Genomic DNA, 20,977 nt, shown 5'->3' on the forward strand with positions numbered 1-20,977 from the left:
CGGTCCCTCTGCAGCCCATGCTTCAAAACCATCCAAATTAGATCTGTAAAATCCCATAAAAGGAGGGAGCCAGCCGGTTCCGCACCTTGACTGCACCTCCTCTGTCCCAGCACGGTGGGAGGTTGATGCCGGCCAGGGCAGCTACGCCGAGGAGCTGGGGAGAGGGGACAAATCCGGGGTTGTCTCTGGGCATGGGAGACCCGAGGCGGTGCTGCGGGTGCCCCTGGTGCGCAGGCTGTCCCCGCGGGTGATGAGGCTGGGGGTGGCCCCCGCGGGGGGGAGGAGAGAGAAAAAACGAGGGACGTGGGCACGCAGCTCCACCGAGGGTTCTGGCTCCTGCCTGGCCTTCAGGCGGATCTTCTGTGAGGTGACAGGGAAGTCAGGGCTGTGGCCACCTCCTAGGCAAGCTCTCACCCCAAGGAAGGACACACAGGGAGAGCAGGGACACCCTCCACCGAAATGCAGTTTGGCTCCCAGCTCCACCATGACCTGAGCCGATGGGATGGGATGTGTAACATGGGAACCCTCGTGGGGGTCGTCAAGGTCTCGGAGCTCTGGAGCACAATCTCAACCCCTGTTCTCATCTGGGACTTTTTTGTATCACGGGCAAGGTGTGACCCACAACCCAGATGGGGCTGAGCTCCACCAAAGCTGGTGGTACCAAGACCCCAGTGCCTCCTTAAGCAGCAGCTCCAGGGAGTCCTGGAGGGCAGTTCCTTAATGCAGCCAAAAGTAGACCTCTCCAAGAGCTGGAGCAGGTCTCTTGCCTCAAGGCCTTCTGTTGGGCCATGAACTGATTTGGGGAGAGGGCCCTGGAGCCAGACATAGACACCAATGTCATGAGAGTCAACCACCAGCTGCGTGGTGCCACCAAGGAGAGGTGATGTCCTACCGCTACAGCCCAGGCAGTGGCTTCCTTGGGGAACATCACCCTTCCCATCACCAGCAGCACCTGGGCCAGCCCTGGACACCAACACCAGCAGGAGGCAGACCCCTCCCCATGCTAGCCCCCGCACAGCCCTCACCTGCTGGATGGTGTTTTTGCCCAAGATGGTGTGGTACAAGCGGACAGTGAGTGAGGGGATGGTGTTCACCACCAGGGACAGCAGGACCACGAGCAGGACATAGGGATCGGTCAGGGCATTCTGGCTGGCATCTGTCAACACAAGAAGTCAGTGGGTGATGTAGGGAAGGTGGAGACGACAGAGGAAACAACTGCTGGGGGACAGGCCCCTACCCACATAGGTGCTGAGGGGTCTAAAGAGGAGGTGGAGTAAATTGGAGTAAAAAATCAAGACAGCAAGATCGAGAAGTGGCGATGAAGGATGAGCTACAAGGTGGGAAACAGCTCATAGCACCAAGCGCAGACTGGGCTCCCCTGGCTCGGGGAAGGGAAGGAGCATGGGGTTCCCCAGGGCATCTCACCTGGGAAGCGGAAGACGGCAGGGGCTATCCTGTAGGCATCAATGCTTTGGGTCAGGAAGGAGAAGAGGCAGAAGAGCAGCAGGCTGGCTGTGACCATCAGGAAGGACAATGCTGTCCAGAACTTGGTGTCCAGGATGATCTGCAGGGGCGACAGGAGAGCACACAGAGGCTGCGGGGACCCTCTTCCCTACAGCCACTCATCCCTAATTCCTTCCCTGCCCCAAGGGACGTCATCCCCCATCCATGAAGCTGCTGGGGATCATGTTAGTTAGGGCTGAGCCCGGCTGCGGTCCCTGAACTTCTCTCCCAGGGCCAGGATGGGGAAGGGCAGACCTGTGCTCACCTCCATGAGGACTGACAGCAACGCCGACGTGGCCACTGTGACGGCAAAGGACTCATAGTCACCAACAGCCTTGCTGCCGACGCGGTCCTCGAAGGCCCAGAGCGCGATGTAGAAGCTGGCAAGCGAGGTGCTCACCCCATGCAGGAGGGTGACACCAAAAACACGGTAGTTGAAGAGCTTGTCTTGCTGCCCGATCACATAGAGCTCAGGGAACTCCAGGCTCTTCTTGGCACTCACGTCCTGCCGGCAAGGGGCTAAGCATCACCCTCCCCACCCACACTGGGGAGCTGGATGGGGCCACCCCACCCAACACACCCTTCAGGAGAGCTGCAGTGAGTCCCTCCAAGCCACTTGCTCTGGGGTGGCAGGGAGCAGAGGCACCCCAGGCCCGGTGATGACCTACAGATGCCCATTGAGCTGCTTGGTACCGTGTCCCAGCACAAAGAGACACACAGATGGGGTGCAACAACCGCCGGGCGGCTTCACACAGCCTCCAGGTAGCCCATACCTGCTCCAGAAGGCCCACGGACAGCACGGGGTAGGCGGTGTAGAAAATGTTGTAGAGCGCAAGGAACCAGCCCTCATACAGAGGCTAGAAGGGAGAAGAAAGCAGCCGTGAGCTCAGTGGTGCTTTGGAACGACTCAGAAAGGATGCCCAGGCACCAGGGGTGAGTCCAAGAGACTCACATCCAAACTCTGGGGAAACCCCCAGGCTCTGCGTCAGCCCCACATTGTCTGCAGCGATCGGTGGGCTGTAGATGCTGCAGATGGAGATGGGGGCTGGAGCCACACAGTGGTGATCAAGTCACACTTACAGCCCGTGGGATAAAAGCTCCCATTTAGGAGGAAACCAGCTGGTGGGATCTTTCCCTCCGTCTGTCCGAGACTGAGCTGCAGCTCACAGGGACATCCCAAATCTCCCCGGGGTGCTTTTCCCAATCCGGCCAGGTAAAAAGCAGATAACCAGTTGCATCTCAGCCAGGCAGCCCCCCAAAACTGGACAGTGCGCTGTGCAAACTTCCGCGGGACAGATGTGACCCCTGCTAACGGCAGCATCCCTCACCTGAGCTGTGAACCCGCTGTGGAAAGCGAACCAGACCTGGGCCATGAGGCCGGCAAAGGTCTTGTAGAAGAAGTAGCGGAGGAACTTGCAGACGCGCAGGTACGCCCAGCGGCCGTGGACGAGCAGGAGGCGCTGGAGGTAAGAGAACTGCGCCAGGGCGTAGTCGCTGCACTGCACGGCTTGCATGCCCTCCGGCCCGCTGATGCCCACCCCGATGTCAGCAGCTGCAGAGGACAGGAGGGCGTGAAACGCAGGTGGGGAGGTTTTCGGGGAGCCAGGTACCCCCGGGCTGATGGGCAGAGGGTGAATGCAGGAGGGATGGGCAAAGGGAAGAAGCCCCCTCCGTCACGTGCCGCGGCCGTGGGAGTGACATGCCAGGCACGGTCGGGCGCGCGAAGGGCACAGCCCCATGTCAGGGCTGCTGGAGGGGGGCGGGGACATCTCTGCCAGCTGCCCAGGTTGGGGCTTGAAGTTCCATCAAGGTTCATCCCCGCTGCCAAAGCAAGTGGTCCACCCTGCTCTTGTCCCAAGCTGGTGCTGGTCCTGTGCCTCTCGCTCCCCTCCCAGCACAGCAACGTGGAGAACTGGCGTGGGGGTTCTCCTCACCTCAAAGGAGAGGTGAGGTGGTGGACGTGGCACATGGGACACCACCGGTCCTCGCCAGTGGGACGCGCCTGACAAAACCCCCGCTCCCCCCTGCCCCGAGCCTCACTTTTGATCATGTTGACATCATTGGCCCCATCCCCAATGGCCAGCGTGATGGCCTTCTTGTGCTTCTTCACCAGTTGCACGATGAGGGCTTTCTGCTTGGGGGTCACCCTGCAGCAGATCACCGCCTGGCAGCTGGTGGCCAAGTCCACGAAGGCCTTCTCCACCAGCCTGCCCTGCTCCTGCGAGCCCGTAGCCCTGCAGCAAGCCAGCCACCGCCACAGCCGCCCCTTCTTCTCCTTCAACACCTCTCCCGTGTGGAGGATTTTGTCCTTAGGGGAGAGCACACACAGTTGGGACCTCACCCATAGCATGAGAGCCCCCAGCTCCTCAACGATGCTCTTAAATCTTGTAGACGCTACAAAAAATGACCCCACTTTTCTCCAAGCTCATCACACAGGAGGCACTGTGACCATGAGACAAGTTTGTCCCAGTATGACCAGAAGAGCATGTGATTACCTGCCTGCATCATCCCAGAAGACTGGTCGGGCAGGTGGTTGAAGCCACCCAACACGAAATGATTGGTGTAAGGTTGTCCCCCTCTCCACTCTTCATTCCCCATCCCAAAATGGGCTTTTCCCACCCCTTGGGCAAGAGGGGCATCACGTCCTCCACATGCTGGTGCCACCCAGGACTTTGATAGCACCAGGGCAGAAACAGCGATCTGCCAGCGCAGGCAAAGAGCAGAGAAGAGCATCCAAGTGCCACCGTACCAGGAAGTCTCCACTGATGATGATAGCTCTCTTCTTGTGGCGCAAAGCCTCGGTGCGCTGCTGGGGGAGGCGGACGCTGCACAGGGCTTCCCCGCTGCCACCGAGGTTGTTGTTGCTCACCCAGTAAGCCTCGAGGATCTCGCTGTGCGAGGAAGGAGTGGTTGGAGCTGAGCTGGGGACGCTGGGCACTCTGCCTGGCTTCGACTGAGACCTACGGTTGGCCTTTGCCATCTCAAAGCCAGCTGCAGAGGGATGGGGCTGCAATCCAGTGGTGGAACTGGGGGGGACAGAGAGGCCCCCAGGGCTCACTAACATCAGGGATCAGCCTCTGTCCCTGTGGTTTAGAGGCTGGAGATGGAGCCCAGGCACTTTCTGGTCAAAGCCTGCCACGGAAGAGAATGCTGTAGGGGCAGAAAGGGACTGGGGAGGCCTGGAAAAGCATCAGCGGATGAGGGCCGTGGACATCCAGGCTGGGACAGGGAAGGAGAAGCATCTCCGCTAGAGTCGAGCTCTGCCCACCCTGCACAGGTCCCTATGCCCTCGGGTGTCTTCATCGGGCAAAACAATGTCCTGAGCCAGGAGGTCACGATTCCTCACCTGATCTCCTTCTCCTCGAGGATCTCCATGTCGTCTGTGAGCAGCTTGCACGCGTAGCCAATGTTCATTGCGGTCTCTGCAACACGCAGGTGTCAATGGCCGATGGTGCTGCCCCCCATCTCAAGGCAGCTCCCAGCCCTTGGGTCCAACAGCCCTTGGTGGGTGGCAGCTGCTGGCAGAGCTGCTCCAGCTCTGTGCCATCAGGCAGATGTCTTCCTCTGCCTCAGTTTCCCCATGAGTGACATGATCTGTGGGACATGCTGCTATTGTATATTAAAAGAAACAGCAGAACCTGGTTGCTGCCTACTCCCAGGGTCTAATCTCTTCTCTGGTCCTGGTTCAGGGAGAAGCTGAAACATGTTGGTGGGGTCTGGGGTTGCCTCCACTGACCTTGTTTGTCTCCCGTCAGCACCCACACTTTAATGTTGCCCAGTTTCAGCAGCTGGATGGTCTCAGGGACTCCATCTTGCAACTTGTCCTCAATGGCCGTGGCCCCAAGCAGCTGGAAGGAGGGTGAGTGGGTGTCATAGAATCACAGACTCATAAAATAGTTTGGGTTGGAAGGGACCTTCAAAGGTCATCGAGTCCAACCCCCCTGCAGTGAGCAGGAACATCTTCAGCTTGCTCAGAGCTCCGTCCAACTCGACCTGGAATGTTTCCAGGGATGGGTCATCTACCACCTCTCTGGGCAACCTGAGTCAGGGTTTCACCACCCTCACTGTGACAAATTTCTTCCTTCCATCTAGTCAAAATCTGCCCTCTTTTAATTGAAAACCATCACCCCTTGTCCTATGGCTACAGGCCCTGCTAAAACGTCTGTCCTCATCTTTCTCACAAGCCCCTCTCAGCCCTGGCAGCTGCAGGAAGGTCTCCCCGGAGCCTTCTCTGCTCCAGGCTGAGCCCCCCCAGCTCTCCCAGCCTGTCCTCCCAGCAGAGCTGTTCCAGCCCTCGGAGCGTTGCTGGCGCCTCCTCTGGCCCCGCTCCAGCAGGTCCGTGTCTCTCCTGTGCCGAGGGCTCCAGAGCTGGACGCAGCCCTGCAGGGGGGTCTCCCCAGAGCGGGGCAGGGGGGCAGAACCCCCTCCCTCGCCCTGCTGGCCACGTGGCTTTGGGGGCAGCCCAGGACACGGTTGGCCTTCTGGGCTGCGAGGGCACATTGCCGGCTCATGCCCATCTTTTCGTCCACCTGTACCCCCAAGTCCTTCTCCATGGGGCTGCTCTCCATCCCTTCACCCCCCAGCCTGGGATGATACTGGGGGTTGCCCTGACCCAGATGCAGGACCCTGCCCTTGGCCTTGTTGAACCTTGTGAGGTTCACAGGGGCCCATTCCTCGGGCTTGTCCAGGTCCCTCTGGATGGCATCCCATCTCTCAGGTGTGTCCACCGCACCACTCAGGTTGGTGTCATCTGTGAACTTGCTGAGGGTGCCCTCAATCCCGCTGTCTATGTCACTGATGAAGATATTGAAGAGTACCGGTCCCACTACGGACCCCTGAGGGACCCCACTCATCACCGATCTCCATCTGGACATTGAGCTGTTGACCATTACCCTCTCGATGTGACCATCCAACCAATTTCTCATCCACTGAACAGTCCACCCAACAAATCCATCTGTCTCCAATTTAGAGAGAAGGATGTTGTGGGAGGACATATCAAAGGCCTTACAGAAGTCCAGATAGACAACATTCATAGCTCTTCCCTTGTCCACTGATGTGGTCACTCCACCATAGAAGGCCACTAGGCTGGTCAGGCAGGACTTGCCCTTGGTGAAGCCATGCTGGCTGTCTCAAATCACCTCCCTGTCATGAGGGCAGGGCAAGATAGAGACGTGCAAATTGCCCCTGGATCCAACCAGGAGTCCTTGCCTGTGGATAGATGATAGATATCTAACCCAGTGTCTACTGGCATGTCACGAAGTCTCCCCTGGTGGGGGACTCCACCTGCCCTACCACCCAGGGGATGGGTGTTGGGTTGGACACTTCACCCTCTCATCCTGGAGAGCTGAACCCCACACTTCTGCCCTCTGTGGGACCAATGCAGCCCCGTTCCTCCTAAACCCCAGCCTCATCCCACCTGCAGGTTCTGCTCCATCTCCTCGTACAGCTTGTCCAGCTCCTGTGTGCGGTCCTGCAGCAGGACAGTGGCCTCACGGTGCCTCCTGCTCCACTCGCTGTACTCGGCCTCGCTCACCTCCTTGCTGGCCAGGCATAAAGTCCTTAGTGTCTCCTCTGCAAAGCGCTGCAGAGATGAGGCATCAGGTCTCCCTTCCCTTGACCAGGATGACTCTCATGGTGGTCCAGGGCATCATGCCAGCCAGCCACGATGCTCCCATGGGCAGAGCCTGAGACACTCCAGGATCTGAGGGTCTCCCCCGGGGTCTGAATCCCTCCCCCATCCCACAGCATCCCCATGAGCATCCTTGCAATGCAGCTGGTCCATACAGGAGACCAAAGGTAGATTTGATGCCCTCAGCCCCTGTCCCATATGCAGGTGAGGCTCCTAGAGCAGAAGGAAGAAAGAAGGAACAAAATCCTGAAGCCAGAGGGAGAAAGAGCAGCAGGGGACTCCAGGACACCCAGCCCAAAGCCAGCAGCAGGGAGACCAGCCCTTTCCGCCCCAGGCTGGCGTGGGACTCACATCCAGCGCCATCTCGGTGAAGGTCTCGTTGGGCCCTCGCCTCTGCAGTCTCTCCAGGATGACCGTGTCAGCCCCCTTGGTATAGAGCCGGATCACGCCCTGGGGGTCTCGCACTGGGAGAGAGGGGAAGGACAGCTTAGTTACCCGGAGAGATGACTCCCACTCATCGCTGTCCCCATGCAATGGCCATGCTGCAGAAGGCACTGCAGAGGTGCCTTTTCTGCTTTTCTGGTGCTTTTCTGCTTGTGATCATAGAAAGCACAGGAATTTCCCCAAATCTACACCACCATGAGGCAGGATCAGGCCTCAAGGACTGTCAGTTCCTCACACACCTCCTCTGAGCCCCTGATTTACTTGCTGCGTCTTGGCTGCTCAAACCCTTCTCGGCTGCCTTCACCAAGTTATCAGGGTAAGCAAAACCACAGAGATGACCAGGACAATCCTTAGGAGCCCCTGGGCCAGTTGTGGTCAATCGCAGTCGTCCTGGTGCCATCCCTGGTACAGCTGAGTGCAGGAGGGACCCTCCGTGTTCCTGGAGGGGCCCTCTGAGACACCCGCTCCCGCTTACCCAGGACAGACATCCTCTTGCGATCGCTGTTGAAGTCCAGCATGGCCAGCACTTTGTACGTCCTATTCTTCCCCAGCTCACTGATGGTGATGGTGTCTTGCGTGCGGGCCAGAAAGATGTACCCCAAGTTCCTGGCTGCCAGCACCAGCGCTTCTTCATCCGGTGAAGCTGCCTGATAAACCAGCTGGTCTGCAGAAGAGGAGTAGCGGTTAGACAAGGAGACTCCCAGCCAAGCAACTCTTGGACATCTGAAACATCCTGTTCTTGCCCCGCACCAACGTTATCTATGGACACCCTAAAGTCCAAGCCACTAGGGGAACTCAGTCCTGCTTGTCTTGCCTCTTCTGCTCATTGTCCCAGGCAGGACAAGTGGCCAGCCAGGGATGGATTATCTCCCCTGTGCTTCTGCTCCAACTAATCAGCTTTAAAACAAACCCAAACGTACACGTCCGTGACGCTAGGACAGCGGCACAAAGCATCCCGGGCTCTCATGCCACCGGCTCGCTGCACAGCAGAGCTTTTTTTGGAAAAAGCCATCGCGGCCTCAATGCCTTGAACGGCGGCTCGAACCCGCTCTGAGCAGATCAACCGCTCCGGCCGACCCACCGCCCTTCTCCTCCACCATGACAGTGTGGCAGAGGGCCAGCAGCCTCAGGAACTCCCTCAGCACGGGGTCGCTGTCCCTCCGGGCAGCCTCCAGCAGCGTTGTGTCGCGAAACTCCAACTTCTTCTCCCCGTGGTGGCTCCGGGCGGACCCCGACCCCTGCAAGAGGCGCAGGCGAGATGCAGGTGCCCGAGAGAGAGACCGAGCACGGGGCTCGGCACCGGGGATGCTGCTGGGTTGCAACCAGACCAGAGCAGGGCTGGTCGTAAGCCGAGCTCTGCATTGCCTGCGCCAAGGGGGTGAGTACAAAAAGGTTGGGAATAAAATTAAAAATCAGAACTGCATTATTTTATAAACCCGGTTCCCCTGTCCTTAACTGGCAGCTGAGGACCGGCAAACTCGCCAGCCCAAGGAAACACGTGCCGCTGTCTTACGGCGTGGGGCCCCAGCGTAAGCCAGCTGCGCCCCGAAACAAAAGGCTGGGCTGCTGCCGGTGCAATCAATAACCACTGTGGTTAATAATAATCAATAACTCAGCGGAGCAGCACCTGGCCCCGCGCTACAGGGGAGAGGGGAGTTACGCACCGGTGGCCGTTCGTTCCCGTGGCCTGTGCCTGTACCTGCCAAAATAAAAATAATTCAATTAATAGCCAGCTGGCAGGGAGCATCACTAGCGGGGGCTTCTAGCGGTTTCTCTGGAGGGACTGCTGCCTTTGCTGGCCGAAAGGCTGGCAAAAAGGGCGGGACGGGTTTTCAGCATCAGCCCGGTGTCAGTCATGAGCCGGGCTCCGTTAGGATATCCAGGTTGGGCTTATTTGGCTCTTGGACTGCTCAGATTTCGGACACGTTTTTAACGTTAAAAATTCAGGTCTCGCTTTCGCCCGCGTTTCCTGGGAGACTCCGCAGTTGGCCGGAGGCGGCGGGATTGCGGCGATGCTGCTATCGCAGAGGTGCAACACAATCCATCAGGCAGGGGAAAACTGGTTTTATTCCTGCTTAAAAACTTTGCGAGATTTTTTTTTCCTCCTCTTTGCTTTTATCACTGTCCATTTGTCTCAAGTGCCTGACACTTATCTCAGGAAAAAGGAGCTCCATGCTAAAGCTCCGGCCTGCCCCGCTCACTGGATTTCGCTAATTAAGCACTGAGACGGCTCCCAGAAGCCAGCTGAGAGCTCGAGTAAGTATAGCAATAAGAAGAGGAAGGACTTGGCAATTCTCAGGTTTCTAAGGGGAAAAACAAGCAGAATCATAAAAAATTAAAAAAAGCAGAGAACGATTACATGCATTCACTGTAAAGAAACAACATAAGGGGAATGGAAATGGCTTTGCCTCCTCCGTAGGTCACCTGAAAGTCTCAGAGTGCTCAGATTTGGAAACTGAGATGGAGATTCACCAGAAAACAATGCAAAGAAAAAAAGCAAAACCTCCTTTTTGCCTCCAAGACCTTCATAGAAAATAAAAATCCATGGGCTTCACTGGCCCATCACCCCATGACAACTCTGCCTACCCTGTCCTGGCCACCTGGGCCAGCATCCACTAGTTATTCCAGGTGGGATCCACCTCACTCAGACTACGTGTTTGCCACGTAGCCGTGCTGGGCTCCTAACCCCAGGCTCCCTTTTTTATCGGGGAAAACCGAGCTGATCTCAGCTGCGTTTGGGGCATGATAGAACTCCTGAAAGGTAGGTACCTGTTTTAGGAGGGCAGAATTGTGCCCTGACTCCATGCACTGGGAGCATGAAACCAGTGTCACCACAGGCGTGGTGGCCCCTCAAAGCTCTGATAACATGGGAGATGAGAACAAGCTGAATTCCTACAGCATCTTCTGCCTACACGCTGGACCGCCAGGAGAAATCCACATGCCCTAAGCTTCCTAGCAAGCCAGGAGGAGTGGAAAGAACCCATTCAAGGTTTACCTAACTCATGAGTCCCTATAAAACTTGCTTCCACCAAAAAAGTTACCATAGATGGTCCCATTGATACAGCATTTCTTGAAGCTCATAACGTTTTGTGTCAAGGTGCCGGTCTTGTCCGAGAAGATATATTCGATTTGGCCAAGCTGATCATTGAGGCTGGTGCTTCTGGCTTTTGCTGGAATGTCCTTGACGGCGTAATACATTTCCAGATCCCAGTTGATAAAAAAGCTGTTCACCAGATAGATGAATTCAAACCTAGGGAGTCAGGCAGAAGAAAACTTATGCTGGGGAAGAAGATTGCATTACTCCATCCCAGGGGCACTTGGGGATCTGACATAGGAGGAAAGGGCAGAGGGGAACTGCCCACCTCGATCCTATTGCTCTGAGCTTGGGGGAAGCAAGAGGGTTTTCAACGTTTGTGGCCAGGTTTCCAGAAGGCTCATCACACCAGCCTGAGAGCCCACTGGCTTCCAGGCAACGGGGTTCCCCTCTGGAAATCTGGCCCTTGACGACAAAACCGACAGATCTGGAGATTCAGTGAAGGGACGAAAAGTTTGGAAACCGCTTCTTCCAGCACAAATTGTAATTATTGCCTGCTCACAACGCTGTGCCCTTCTCTTCCCCACCCTGCTGCCGCTCAGTGGGCATACACCGCCTTCATCAGTCTCATCCTCAGCCTGTCCACAATTTCCAACATCAGTACGTGTCTTTGCACCTCTTTTCCGGCTTTCCTCTGAGATCTCAAAGCACGTAATCAACGTTTGTTACGATACACACCCTGTCCATCCTCACCCTCTTATGGCTAAGAGAACATACGGGAATGACTTGCTCAGGGTCACAGCTGGATCTTCTGTGCAGCCCCGTTTTGTGGCTGCAAACCAAGGTGCCAGGTGATGGCCAAGGGCAGGGAGGGGTACTGATCTCTGATCGCTTGCAAGCTCTGTTGTTCTTACGTTATATACATGGACATGGGTATGATGATGCTCAGGAGGATCGTGAAGCCCCAGAAGTTGAAGAAGGCCTGCTGGGCAGGAGTCGTGTGCTTGTAGAGAGCAGAGAGGTAGCTGTGCTTCTCCTGGAACATCCTGGCCCAGAACCCAGAGGCAACGGCGAGGCACAGCGACGTGACCAACAGCACCAGGAAGATCTGAGATGGGAAGCCAGGATGAGAACGTCCCATCACGCAGAGCCCACCAGACTCTTTTCTAGGACCAACCATTGCCCCTTCCAGACTGTCTCATTTAGCTGTAAACCCACAGAAAGGTGTCCTTGTGCCTGAAGCTGGTTCTCAGAGCTCATCCTGGGCGGAGATGAAGGATCACAGCACGTATTTCAGCTTGACACATCCACAACACACAAACACACAGAACAAACCCCAACTTTCCCACCCTCCTATTTGCCTCAGACACCATTTCCCTGGACAAGGGGTGTCCTGCAGCCTTCCTGCGGAAGTTACCGGCAAACAGAGGAATGCTAGTGGCCGGTCTGAGAAGAGATGGCACTCAACAACCAGGAACTGGAATAAGAGCCATCCAATTCATTGTTATGACCATGCCGCTTTGCTTCCCGCAGAAGAAAGGCTCCTCCTTCCCCCATCCTCCATCTACTCTGTGGTGAGCCACAGCCTGCAGGTCCCTCAGCACAAACTGCTGCCTCGGACCCGCACGGTTATGCGTGAGTAAAGCTGGCCAGGAGAGTCTGGAGATCCTGAATACTCCCTGGTCCAAGGGGCTGCTCTACAGCTTGAGGACTCAGAGCTGCCAGAGTCCAGGGTTTAAAAAACACAACCACCACACAGACTGCTCCAGACCCAGCAATGGCCACTTCCTGGGAACATCTCTTGGTGTTTGCCCATAACATGTTAAGCCAAGATATTTTGAGCAAAATTTTGCAAACTTAAGAAAATCAGCATCACCCAAGCAAGCAGCCTCTCACGAGAAGACTTATGAGCAACCCCAGGAGGCCGGTGGACCAGGATAGGAGGTGTTTGCCCCACACTCACTATGATCACCAGCCGGTCCATCATGCGGTCCAGCTTGGTTTTCTTCCGCTTGATCTTTCCACAGTTCCTCATAATTTTGGAATCAAATCCTGGATGAGAAACATTTTAGAAGTAAAAAAGCAAGTCCACAGCCCCCAGAGGTTGAGTGATACTGATTTCCTCCACAACAACATCTCCCCGCCGCTGAAGACCTCAGAGTACCGCGACCCTTGATGGGTGGTTAATCAAGCCATAGCTGCACCCTCGGAGAAGTGCTGCTTGCACCAGATCTTACCCCACTCCTCCACCCACAGCTACTCTTGGCCAAGCTCTCAGCTGCACCAAGCCACCCGTGCAGGAGGCCACAAAGTGAAACGGAACCAGCTGAGATATCGCCTGGGATAAGCAGATGTTTGGTACCACCATATCACCTCCCTGCCAGCGAGCCCAACACCAACAAAGCTTGGGACACACTTTTGGTCACAGCAGCAGGTCTTGCCACTCGGCATCAGCTGAGAATAGGACCTGCTGATGCTAGAAGTGCTTGGGCAGCTTGAAATCCCTGGGGACCTGGGGCACTCACCTGCGTAGATAACCAAGCCGTAGCAAACGTCGGTGTTGCGAAGCTTGCAGCCTCGCAGCAAGACCCTTTCGCTGTCGAGCGAGTAGGTCTCGCCCCTCCACTCCAGCGTGCCGGTGAAGCTGTGCATGCGGCTGTTGGGCTCCTCGCAGGTCACTCTCCCTGGAGCAGAGGGCAGGATTCAGGCAACGGCTCTGGGGGAAACGAGGCGTCCTTCCTCTCCCTCCCGCCATGCTTGTCCCCTTCAAAGAGGGACGCTGGAGACTGCTCAGGGGACATTCAGGTTTTGCCAGGGCATCTCCAGATGCATCTGGGGTACGGATGGCTCAAATTAAGGTCAGGCCGAGCTGGAGGGCCACCCTGCAGGGCTCAGTCCAGAAACCACACTGGGCTATAAAACTGGGCAAAGTACAAACACAACGCCCTTCATCCCCAGAGCCTCCGAGAGGGGAGTCTGCATCCTCTGGAGGACCAAAGGGGATAAAAGCCAGGATCTGAGCTCAGTTTTGGGAGCCAAGCACTTGATTCCAGTGGGAAAATCAAGATCCTGGGCAGGGGGAAGGTGCACAACCCCGATGGACACATCACAGAGCCACTGTGCCGGGGAAGGGCCTCCAAACGAGGTCTTTTGTCATGAACCACCGCCAGCCTTGCAGACAGGAGCAAGCGCAACCTCAGGTTAGGCTGAAGGCACTTGGTGCCTGAAGGGACAGAGACCTCCCGAGGCTGAACTGATCCCATCCCAGTGGGACGGCCGCGTCCTCGCCCATCCAGGAGACTCACCATCAAAGGTGGCCATGGTCTCCTCGCTCACCAACTCCTGGTGGGTGACCAGAAGGGCTTGCCTGAACTTCAGGTTCGTTTCCCTGCGAACAAGCGCCAAGGAAGGAAAAATAAAACAACGCTGAAGGGTGACAGAGCTGTTAACTCTGCTGCAGACCCATGGGAAAGAGACGGCCATTAATTATCGGGTGATTACATGAGTGATGGCAATGAAAAGCGAGATAGGGACCTATCATGCCAGACATCGAGCACTCATGCAGGGAGGAAGCTGTGGCCCGGAGACCCCGCCATTAAATCATCCTGCAGACAGACGTGGGAGGGACGGGCAGCCGCTGTCCTCGGTGAGGGAGGGAGCTGAGAGATGCAGAAAGATGCCCGAGGTCACCAGCTGCTCTGCGGAAGCCTCAAAAGTTATTTTAGCTTCCCGTTTTAAAAATTTGGGGCTCAAATCCCATTTCTGGGGTGTCTCTAGGTTTAGCTTTTGGAGGATCCCCCCCATCCCAAGGTTCCCGCTAGTCTTGCAGCCCTCCAAGTGCCTCCTAGTGCCTGGCCCCCCAGTGCCGGGGGGTCCCCAGGACTGACGGCTTCGGCCTTTGGCTGGGCTGTCTCTGCCGCTCTACCCCCATGGCAATAGCGGTCCCCTGCCCCTCTCCTCACCCATCGATGTCGGCAGTCTCCACGTAGCACAGGCTGCTGGGCTCCGAGCTGCACAGCAAGAGCATGTCAGCCTTGAAGAGCAAAAAGGGGACAAGAGCAGCTGGCTGAGCCCCCCCCGGCCGAAACTCCCCCCGCCACCCCGGCACGCAGCCAGCTCCGGGCCCCGCTCACCGGGACGAAGCTCTCCTTGCGCAGGCGGACGATGTCCCCAACGCAGATGTCACGCCACTTCTGCCAGCGGAAGCTGCAGGAGAATTAGGAGGGAAATTTTTATCCTTGCGGAGCAGTGAGAACGGAGACCACGGCTGTTTCTGTCCGCTGGACCAGCCTGTGTCAGTCCCAGCTTCTTGCATGAAGGGGGTCTCCAGGTTGTTGGTTCCTCTGCCCGCCATGGTACCATCTGCGTGAGCGAAGGACGGCTGAGCACCGGGGGTGGCGCAGGGCCCATTTGTCACATCCAGATCCCCCGTACCTACAGGTGTCAGGGACTTCCAGCCCCCGGGCCGTAGGTGGGAAACGTTGGTCCTTCCCTGGACCAGTGTTTAGCAGGACTATGGCTCCATGGGTTAGACAGAAAGACTTGGAGGAACTTCTGTGGCCAGGAAACCCTCCTTGCAGCCTTTCACAGCAAATTAGGGCTTTTTTAGACCCGATATCTGTGACTGGGATACGATCATTCCTACAGGGGAACAGCTGGACCTGCAGCGGATTTTGGAGGTGATGGGAGTTTGCAGAGTCAGGGACATTCCCACCAAAACCCTTCTCAGCTGCTATGCTTAGGGTTGCTCAGCACTTCAGATGATCCATCGTTCCACACAGGCCTGGAAAACGCGGGTAGAGCTTCCCAGAGCCCCTCACCTCGTTCCAGACAGGATTTCACATGGTCTGCTGTTGATGTTTCTGTCACTTTGGTGGCGGCCCTGCACAGAGAGAAAAAAAGAGGCCGAAAGAAAGGGATGGGCCATGCCAGATTTCCTTGTCCCTCTCAACGCCACAACCTGCCTCCTCAGCCCCAGGACAAGATCTGCGTTCTGAAGCAATCAGAAGATGTTTTCTGATGAATAAAGAGGCAAAATTCCCCCAGGGTATTTCTGGGGACCAACCTGGGAATACAGCCACTGGTTAAGATATTAAAGATGACAGAGATGGGGGTCTAGACCCCAAGGCAAGCAACCAGCCAGTCACACCCTTCCCAAGGGAAAATACGAAACGTTTTGGACATGATGGAGTTTATGGTACCTCAGGAATGATGAATGACAGCAACTCCCAAGCTTTTCAGTTCAACCCACAGCAAAGGGGCCCCTTCTGCTGGCCATCCCCCATAGGACCTATGCCCAACACTCACAGCCTTTGGCTCCAACCCATACTCACAATGTCATCAATCAGGTCTCGTAGACCCCGGATGGTGAGAAGGCAGCTCAGGGGGAACAGCAGAGTGTACCAGGGCAGCGTGGAGATGTCAGGAAAGGTCTACAGAAGGAGAATTTTACACCACTGAACCACCTTTCATCCCACCTTGGGACACTTTAGGTGACTAACTCCCCCTCGCTCCCAGCTCCCCTCCGCAGCCGGCGCCTGAGGATCGCAGGAACCTGTCTAAGACGAATCAAATCAACATCTCTGTCTACACAGAACGTTTTTTTTTGAAATTGCACATCTTTTTAAACTGGATGTGTGAAATGCATGGGGGTCACTGAATCTGGAGGGTAGATTTCTGTTTAGGTGTGGTCTACATGAGCTTAGCTTACATCCAAGTCCGATCAGTTTAAAGTAACCAAACTTAGCATAGGTTAAACCCCTCATAGTTCATGAAAGACAATGAACGCCACTGAAAAGCAACATCCTTGACACCATTTTAGACCAGAGTCCCCTACCCTAACCACCAGACAACCCTCCTTTGCTAGACAGTTTCACACACTCTTGCTTTTACCTTGGTGTCCATCTTACCTGTAAGAGGATGACAAAGACGAAGTAGACGTTGGCCATTCGGTGGAACTGCTCATAGAGGTTCAGCGGCAGGAAGGTAAAGATGTTGTACTTGGCTGTCTTAATGGCATTGCCCTGCAGAAGAAAGGCAGGTCAAAGCCACAGCAAAATCAAGGATGTATTTTGAAAATGCCAAAAACATTCTGCTATTTTTAGGACTGCTCAACTTTTTATGGCATAAGAGACACCTTTAAAAATTTACAAAAGCCATGAGGAAAAAGAAAATTTATTAGAACAAAGAGCCATATGACTTAAAATTGAAAAAAAAAAAAATTTGCTTCTGATCATCTAAAGCATACACCAATAAGATAGTCATTATTCAGCTGGAAAAAAATACCTCGTTTTGTTTAATGATCACACTAAAAAGTATCCTTCATACAGTTCTGCTCCTTGTCTAACAGCTTCAGAGGGCATCTGGGGCACCAGGCAGGGAGCAGCCCTTTCCTCTTCATTGGGGATTGTGTATGTGACACTCCACCCTACTGAAGATCGCTCTGCAGCGTCTCTGTCATGTCATCCCCAACCACCACCAGCTCAGGATTAAAGAAGTGGCCCAGGACTGGCCCAGGCTGACTCACCGCGTATTTCTTCTTGGTCAGACAGAAGGCAAATTTCTTCTTGAACTGCATGTGGTAGTTTCGGTCATTGGCCCTCACCTCCCAGGTGAAAGCTGGAAAAGCAAGTGGATATCCACCAGCTCTGATCAGAACCAGACCCTGGCCATCAACCTCTGGCCTCCAAGGGTGCAGGGACCAGTCATGGTGCCACTGGGCTCATGGTGACCCACTGCTGACAAGATGGGCATTCCATAGTGCACGTAGAGCAGCTGGAGGTACAACTGGGACAGAGCTGGATCTTTGGGGTCAGCTGGGTCACAGAGTGGACAGAGGGGACAGGAGGCCAGAAGCTTCCAGAGATGTAGGACTGCTGCAAACATTCCCCTCTGAGCCTCAGCTCTAACCGTTTGGGCTCAGGTTTTGGTTGTAATCAGGCCAGGTAAAGGCTGACTCCTCCAAGCACAGTCTTTGCTATTCTGAAGGCTGGTCGTTCCTCTCCTAATTTCATTTTTGCTATCCCAGTGAAGATATCGCCAAGCAAGGGACATCCTAGCCATGTTCCCCAACTCCTGCACCCCAGCTGATGGTCAATCCTTCCAGACCATTTCACCTCATTCTTCCCCATCTCACAACCCCGCCCCACGTTCAACTTCCTCATAAGCTGTCTAAAAAAAAGGAAAAAAACCCAAAGCACACTCATTACACACTGACCTGGCAGCTGCTTCTTTCCATGCAGGCAGCCTGAGGCTGGGTCTTGCACAGCCATGCTCGCACTGCTACTGGGATCTAGGAACAAGGACAACCAAAGATATCTGCAATGCGGAGCAATGAGAGCATGATCCCACCGGGATGCTCCAACATCCCAAAGCTGGGCCCTCCACCTCTCCAGGGCAGGACATCATGCAGAAGGGATACTCTTCTGGGCACAGCTTGGGGTGAGTGTCTTTCCTGGAGCCACAAACTAACTTAGACCTTTTACTAGCCCGGAGATGTAAAACCCCACATTGATGTGCAGTCGAATGTGGCCATCTGAATGTCACAGATCTGTGACATCAGGCTGAATATTTGTCATCAGAAAATGTCTTTCTCCCTTTGACACCTGATGTTCTTTGCCCTGCCTTTTGCAGGACCAGCCACAGCTCAGATCTGAATTGAAATCCGCTTCACCCTGGCATTTTTTTCCAACAGTCACAGATTTGCCCTTCACGGGTGCCTTACGCTTACTCAAACCTTGCCACCAGACATTGGTGCCAGAGGTTGCCTGGATGTCTATCCCTGCCTTCCCAGTGTCCTCAGGGATGCTCAATGGCTTTGGCATGGGTCATCTTTCAGACCCACCTCCACCCATGCCCAGCTGCCCATGACAATTCAAAGACATTTTTCCTCTCTGAGGAAGTTATGGGAAATCATTTTAAGTCATCAGCAAGGAAAAGAACCTCTCCCCATCCTGTCATCACACCCGAGCATCCGTCATGCCTAGAGAGCAGCCACCTTCATCAATGACAAGATTTCCCTTATGCTCAGTAGCTCAGTGACCTTCCCTGCAGGGATGTTAGGGAAGATTAATTAATGTTTGTGAAGCGCTTTGTGATCCTACATGAAAGGAGTCAGTGAGGTATAAAGCATTAATTACCTCATTATTAAATAATCCCACACAGAACTCTGTCCCTGCCATTATTTTTTATCTCACTCCTTTGATCACTTTTTTTTTCCATTCTTTTACCGAAGTGTTTATTTCTCTCCCTGTTGCTTCTCATGGTATAAGACAAATTTGATATTGGTTTGTCCCGACGCACAATGCTGCCCTGAGACGCTCTCAGGTGCCACCAGCTATGCCAGAGCTGTCACCTCATCCCAGGGCAAAGAGACTCAGAACATGGGCAGCTCCTTGGCCCCTGTGTCCAAGAGCTTGTCCATAAAAAAAAAGAAGCTTCGATCCACAAGCTCATCCTTCTTTACCGCTAAGGACTCCACATTTGTCACTCTACTTGGATGCTAAACGACACCCACGAACCCAGCACATTCGGGGCCCATCTGCATTTTCACAGCATGGCTTAGAAGGAAGGAAGGGTTGCAGGGAGCTGCTGTGTGTGGTGGGACACTCACGCTACGTCCCGCAGCTCCAGCTGCCATTCGTCCCACAGATCAGAGGGAGCAGGAAGAGCAGGGATACCTGGAGGGACGAGATTTCTTCCATACCCACCTGCACAGAAGCCCCTTGGTGCCCAGACTGGCTGTTCCCACTTTGTTGGGGCAAAATAAGGCGGCAAAGGATTTGACGCAGAGAAATGCACATCTCCCATCTTCCTCCCTGCTGTGACCCCACTCGTGTCCCTGACCCAGTGACGCTGTCACCTTGGGACATCTTTCCCAGCAGACAGCCAATTCTGGGCTGCATCTGGTTGCAGAGAGGCAAGGGACACACACCAAAGTGGCCTCCATCTCCTGCTGCTGGCCGGCACGTTTCCCTGCCTCCTCCTAACAGAGGGGTGGGCTCCCGCGACCTCAGGGACCATAAACGGGCCAAGGGGTACGGGCTAAATGGAGGTACCTGGACATGTTCCTGGAGGGAACATCCAACAGGAGACAAGATGAACCTCAGGGTATCCATAAGGGGGAAAACTGAGCCACCTGCTCACACCCCTCTAAACCAGCCAGTGCCCCTCGCCTCATACTGGTGGGGGTAACCATCTTTGCCATGACTCCATCCCCAACACTGGGCCTGGGCACAGCAAGGTCCTCACCAGCCCAACCATCCTGCAGTCCCCAACCATGGGCAAGCAGGGCAGAGCCAGGGATGGCAGCCAGGGTCAACCCCAAGCCCAGATCTCCAGTCAAGCTTGTGACAGTGAGATAGGTCCAGATTCAAGTCAGGAAGTCAACACGCAGGTCAAGATCAGGTCTGGTGACAAAGGTCAAGGTGAGACATAGCCCAGTGGTTGCTGGGCAGGTCCACTGGGACAAGACAGCTCCAAGACCAAGCCAGGAAGTCAGTCCACGTGTAGAGGGCTGGGTCCATGGCTAGGCACAGACATATGGCCAAGCTGGAAACAGACCCACCCAAAATAAAGCTTAGGCTAGGACTGAGCCCCGGGACTGAGCTTAAATAGAGCCCTGTAGCCATGGGCGGGTGCGGGAGGGTTCCCAGGTGAGGCTGCTCGGGGCCATTAATGCCCCCTCGGGGCCCCAACCCATTGCTGAAAGCACCCTCTGACCTCGCTGCTCACTCCAGAGCATTAATATTAAAGCTGAGGCCGACGGCGATGTGTGCCGGGATGTTCGCTCGAGCTCGCTGCCTCCAAACCAGCGAACGGTGCGATTGCTTTCACCAAGGGGTCTCAACCTGCCCTGCCCTGAGTCTCCCCGAGGTGCACTGGAAGACCTCGGTTTTGCCTGCAGTCACCCTTTCAGAGCGTCCCTTTTGCGCTCAGGATCAGGCCCGAAGTTTATCCACCACGTCCCTGCTGGACTTGGCATCTGCGAGCCCCATTACACCCAGTAATGATCACCATGACCCCCTCCGCGCGCCCCTCATCGGCTCCAAAGCACCCGTGTTCCCGGGCGATGCCGGATGAAATACAACTCATTAAGCACCTGCAGTTGGCAGATGTGGGGCCCTCCGTGGAGCTGAGCGCGGTGCAAAGGCGGACGGGAAAACAGCCCTTTCCCAGAGCCCGGGAGCAGGGGAAAGGGGGAAAAAAAAGGGGGGGGGAAAAAAAAGAGTGATTCAAAGCACTGGAGAAATACTTCCAAGGAGGTAGCTAAGAAACTTTGGTCCCAATAAGCCTCTCAACAAACTTTACTCCTTGCCTTAATAATTAGAAGTAAAAATTGCACTTTGGGTAGGCGGGAACAGGCTGGA

At 55.2% G+C, this 20,977-nt stretch overlaps 1 protein-coding gene across 1 annotated transcript; it reads right to left on the reverse strand.

Annotated features, from left to right (window-relative positions):
* Positions 1-141: 141 nt before the first annotated feature.
* ATP8B3 (ATPase, aminophospholipid transporter, class I, type 8B, member 3) lies at positions 142-17,881 on the reverse strand. Its single transcript, XM_010295281.1, has 27 exons — positions 17,827-17,881; positions 17,137-17,228; positions 16,520-16,633; positions 15,944-16,042; positions 15,431-15,492; positions 14,744-14,816; positions 14,573-14,643; positions 13,916-13,998; positions 13,136-13,294; positions 12,574-12,662; positions 11,525-11,718; positions 10,618-10,826; positions 9,241-9,275; positions 8,658-8,814; positions 8,052-8,240; positions 7,484-7,596; positions 6,920-7,084; positions 5,240-5,351; positions 4,850-4,925; positions 4,253-4,394; positions 3,544-3,811; positions 2,832-3,055; positions 2,277-2,360; positions 1,769-2,008; positions 1,426-1,564; positions 1,025-1,156; positions 142-377 (listed from the first exon to the last, which is right to left on the reverse strand). The coding sequence occupies exons 1-27, from the start codon at positions 17,879-17,881 to the stop codon at positions 142-144; spliced, it is 3,612 nt and encodes a 1,203-aa protein (XP_010293583.1).
* Positions 17,882-20,977: the final 3,096 nt, after the last annotated feature.

The sequence above is a fragment of the Phaethon lepturus genome, unplaced genomic scaffold (assembly GCF_000687285.1).
Source record: "Phaethon lepturus isolate BGI_N335 unplaced genomic scaffold, ASM68728v1 scaffold18859, whole genome shotgun sequence".
Classification (NCBI taxonomy): domain Eukaryota; kingdom Metazoa; phylum Chordata; class Aves; order Phaethontiformes; family Phaethontidae; genus Phaethon; species Phaethon lepturus.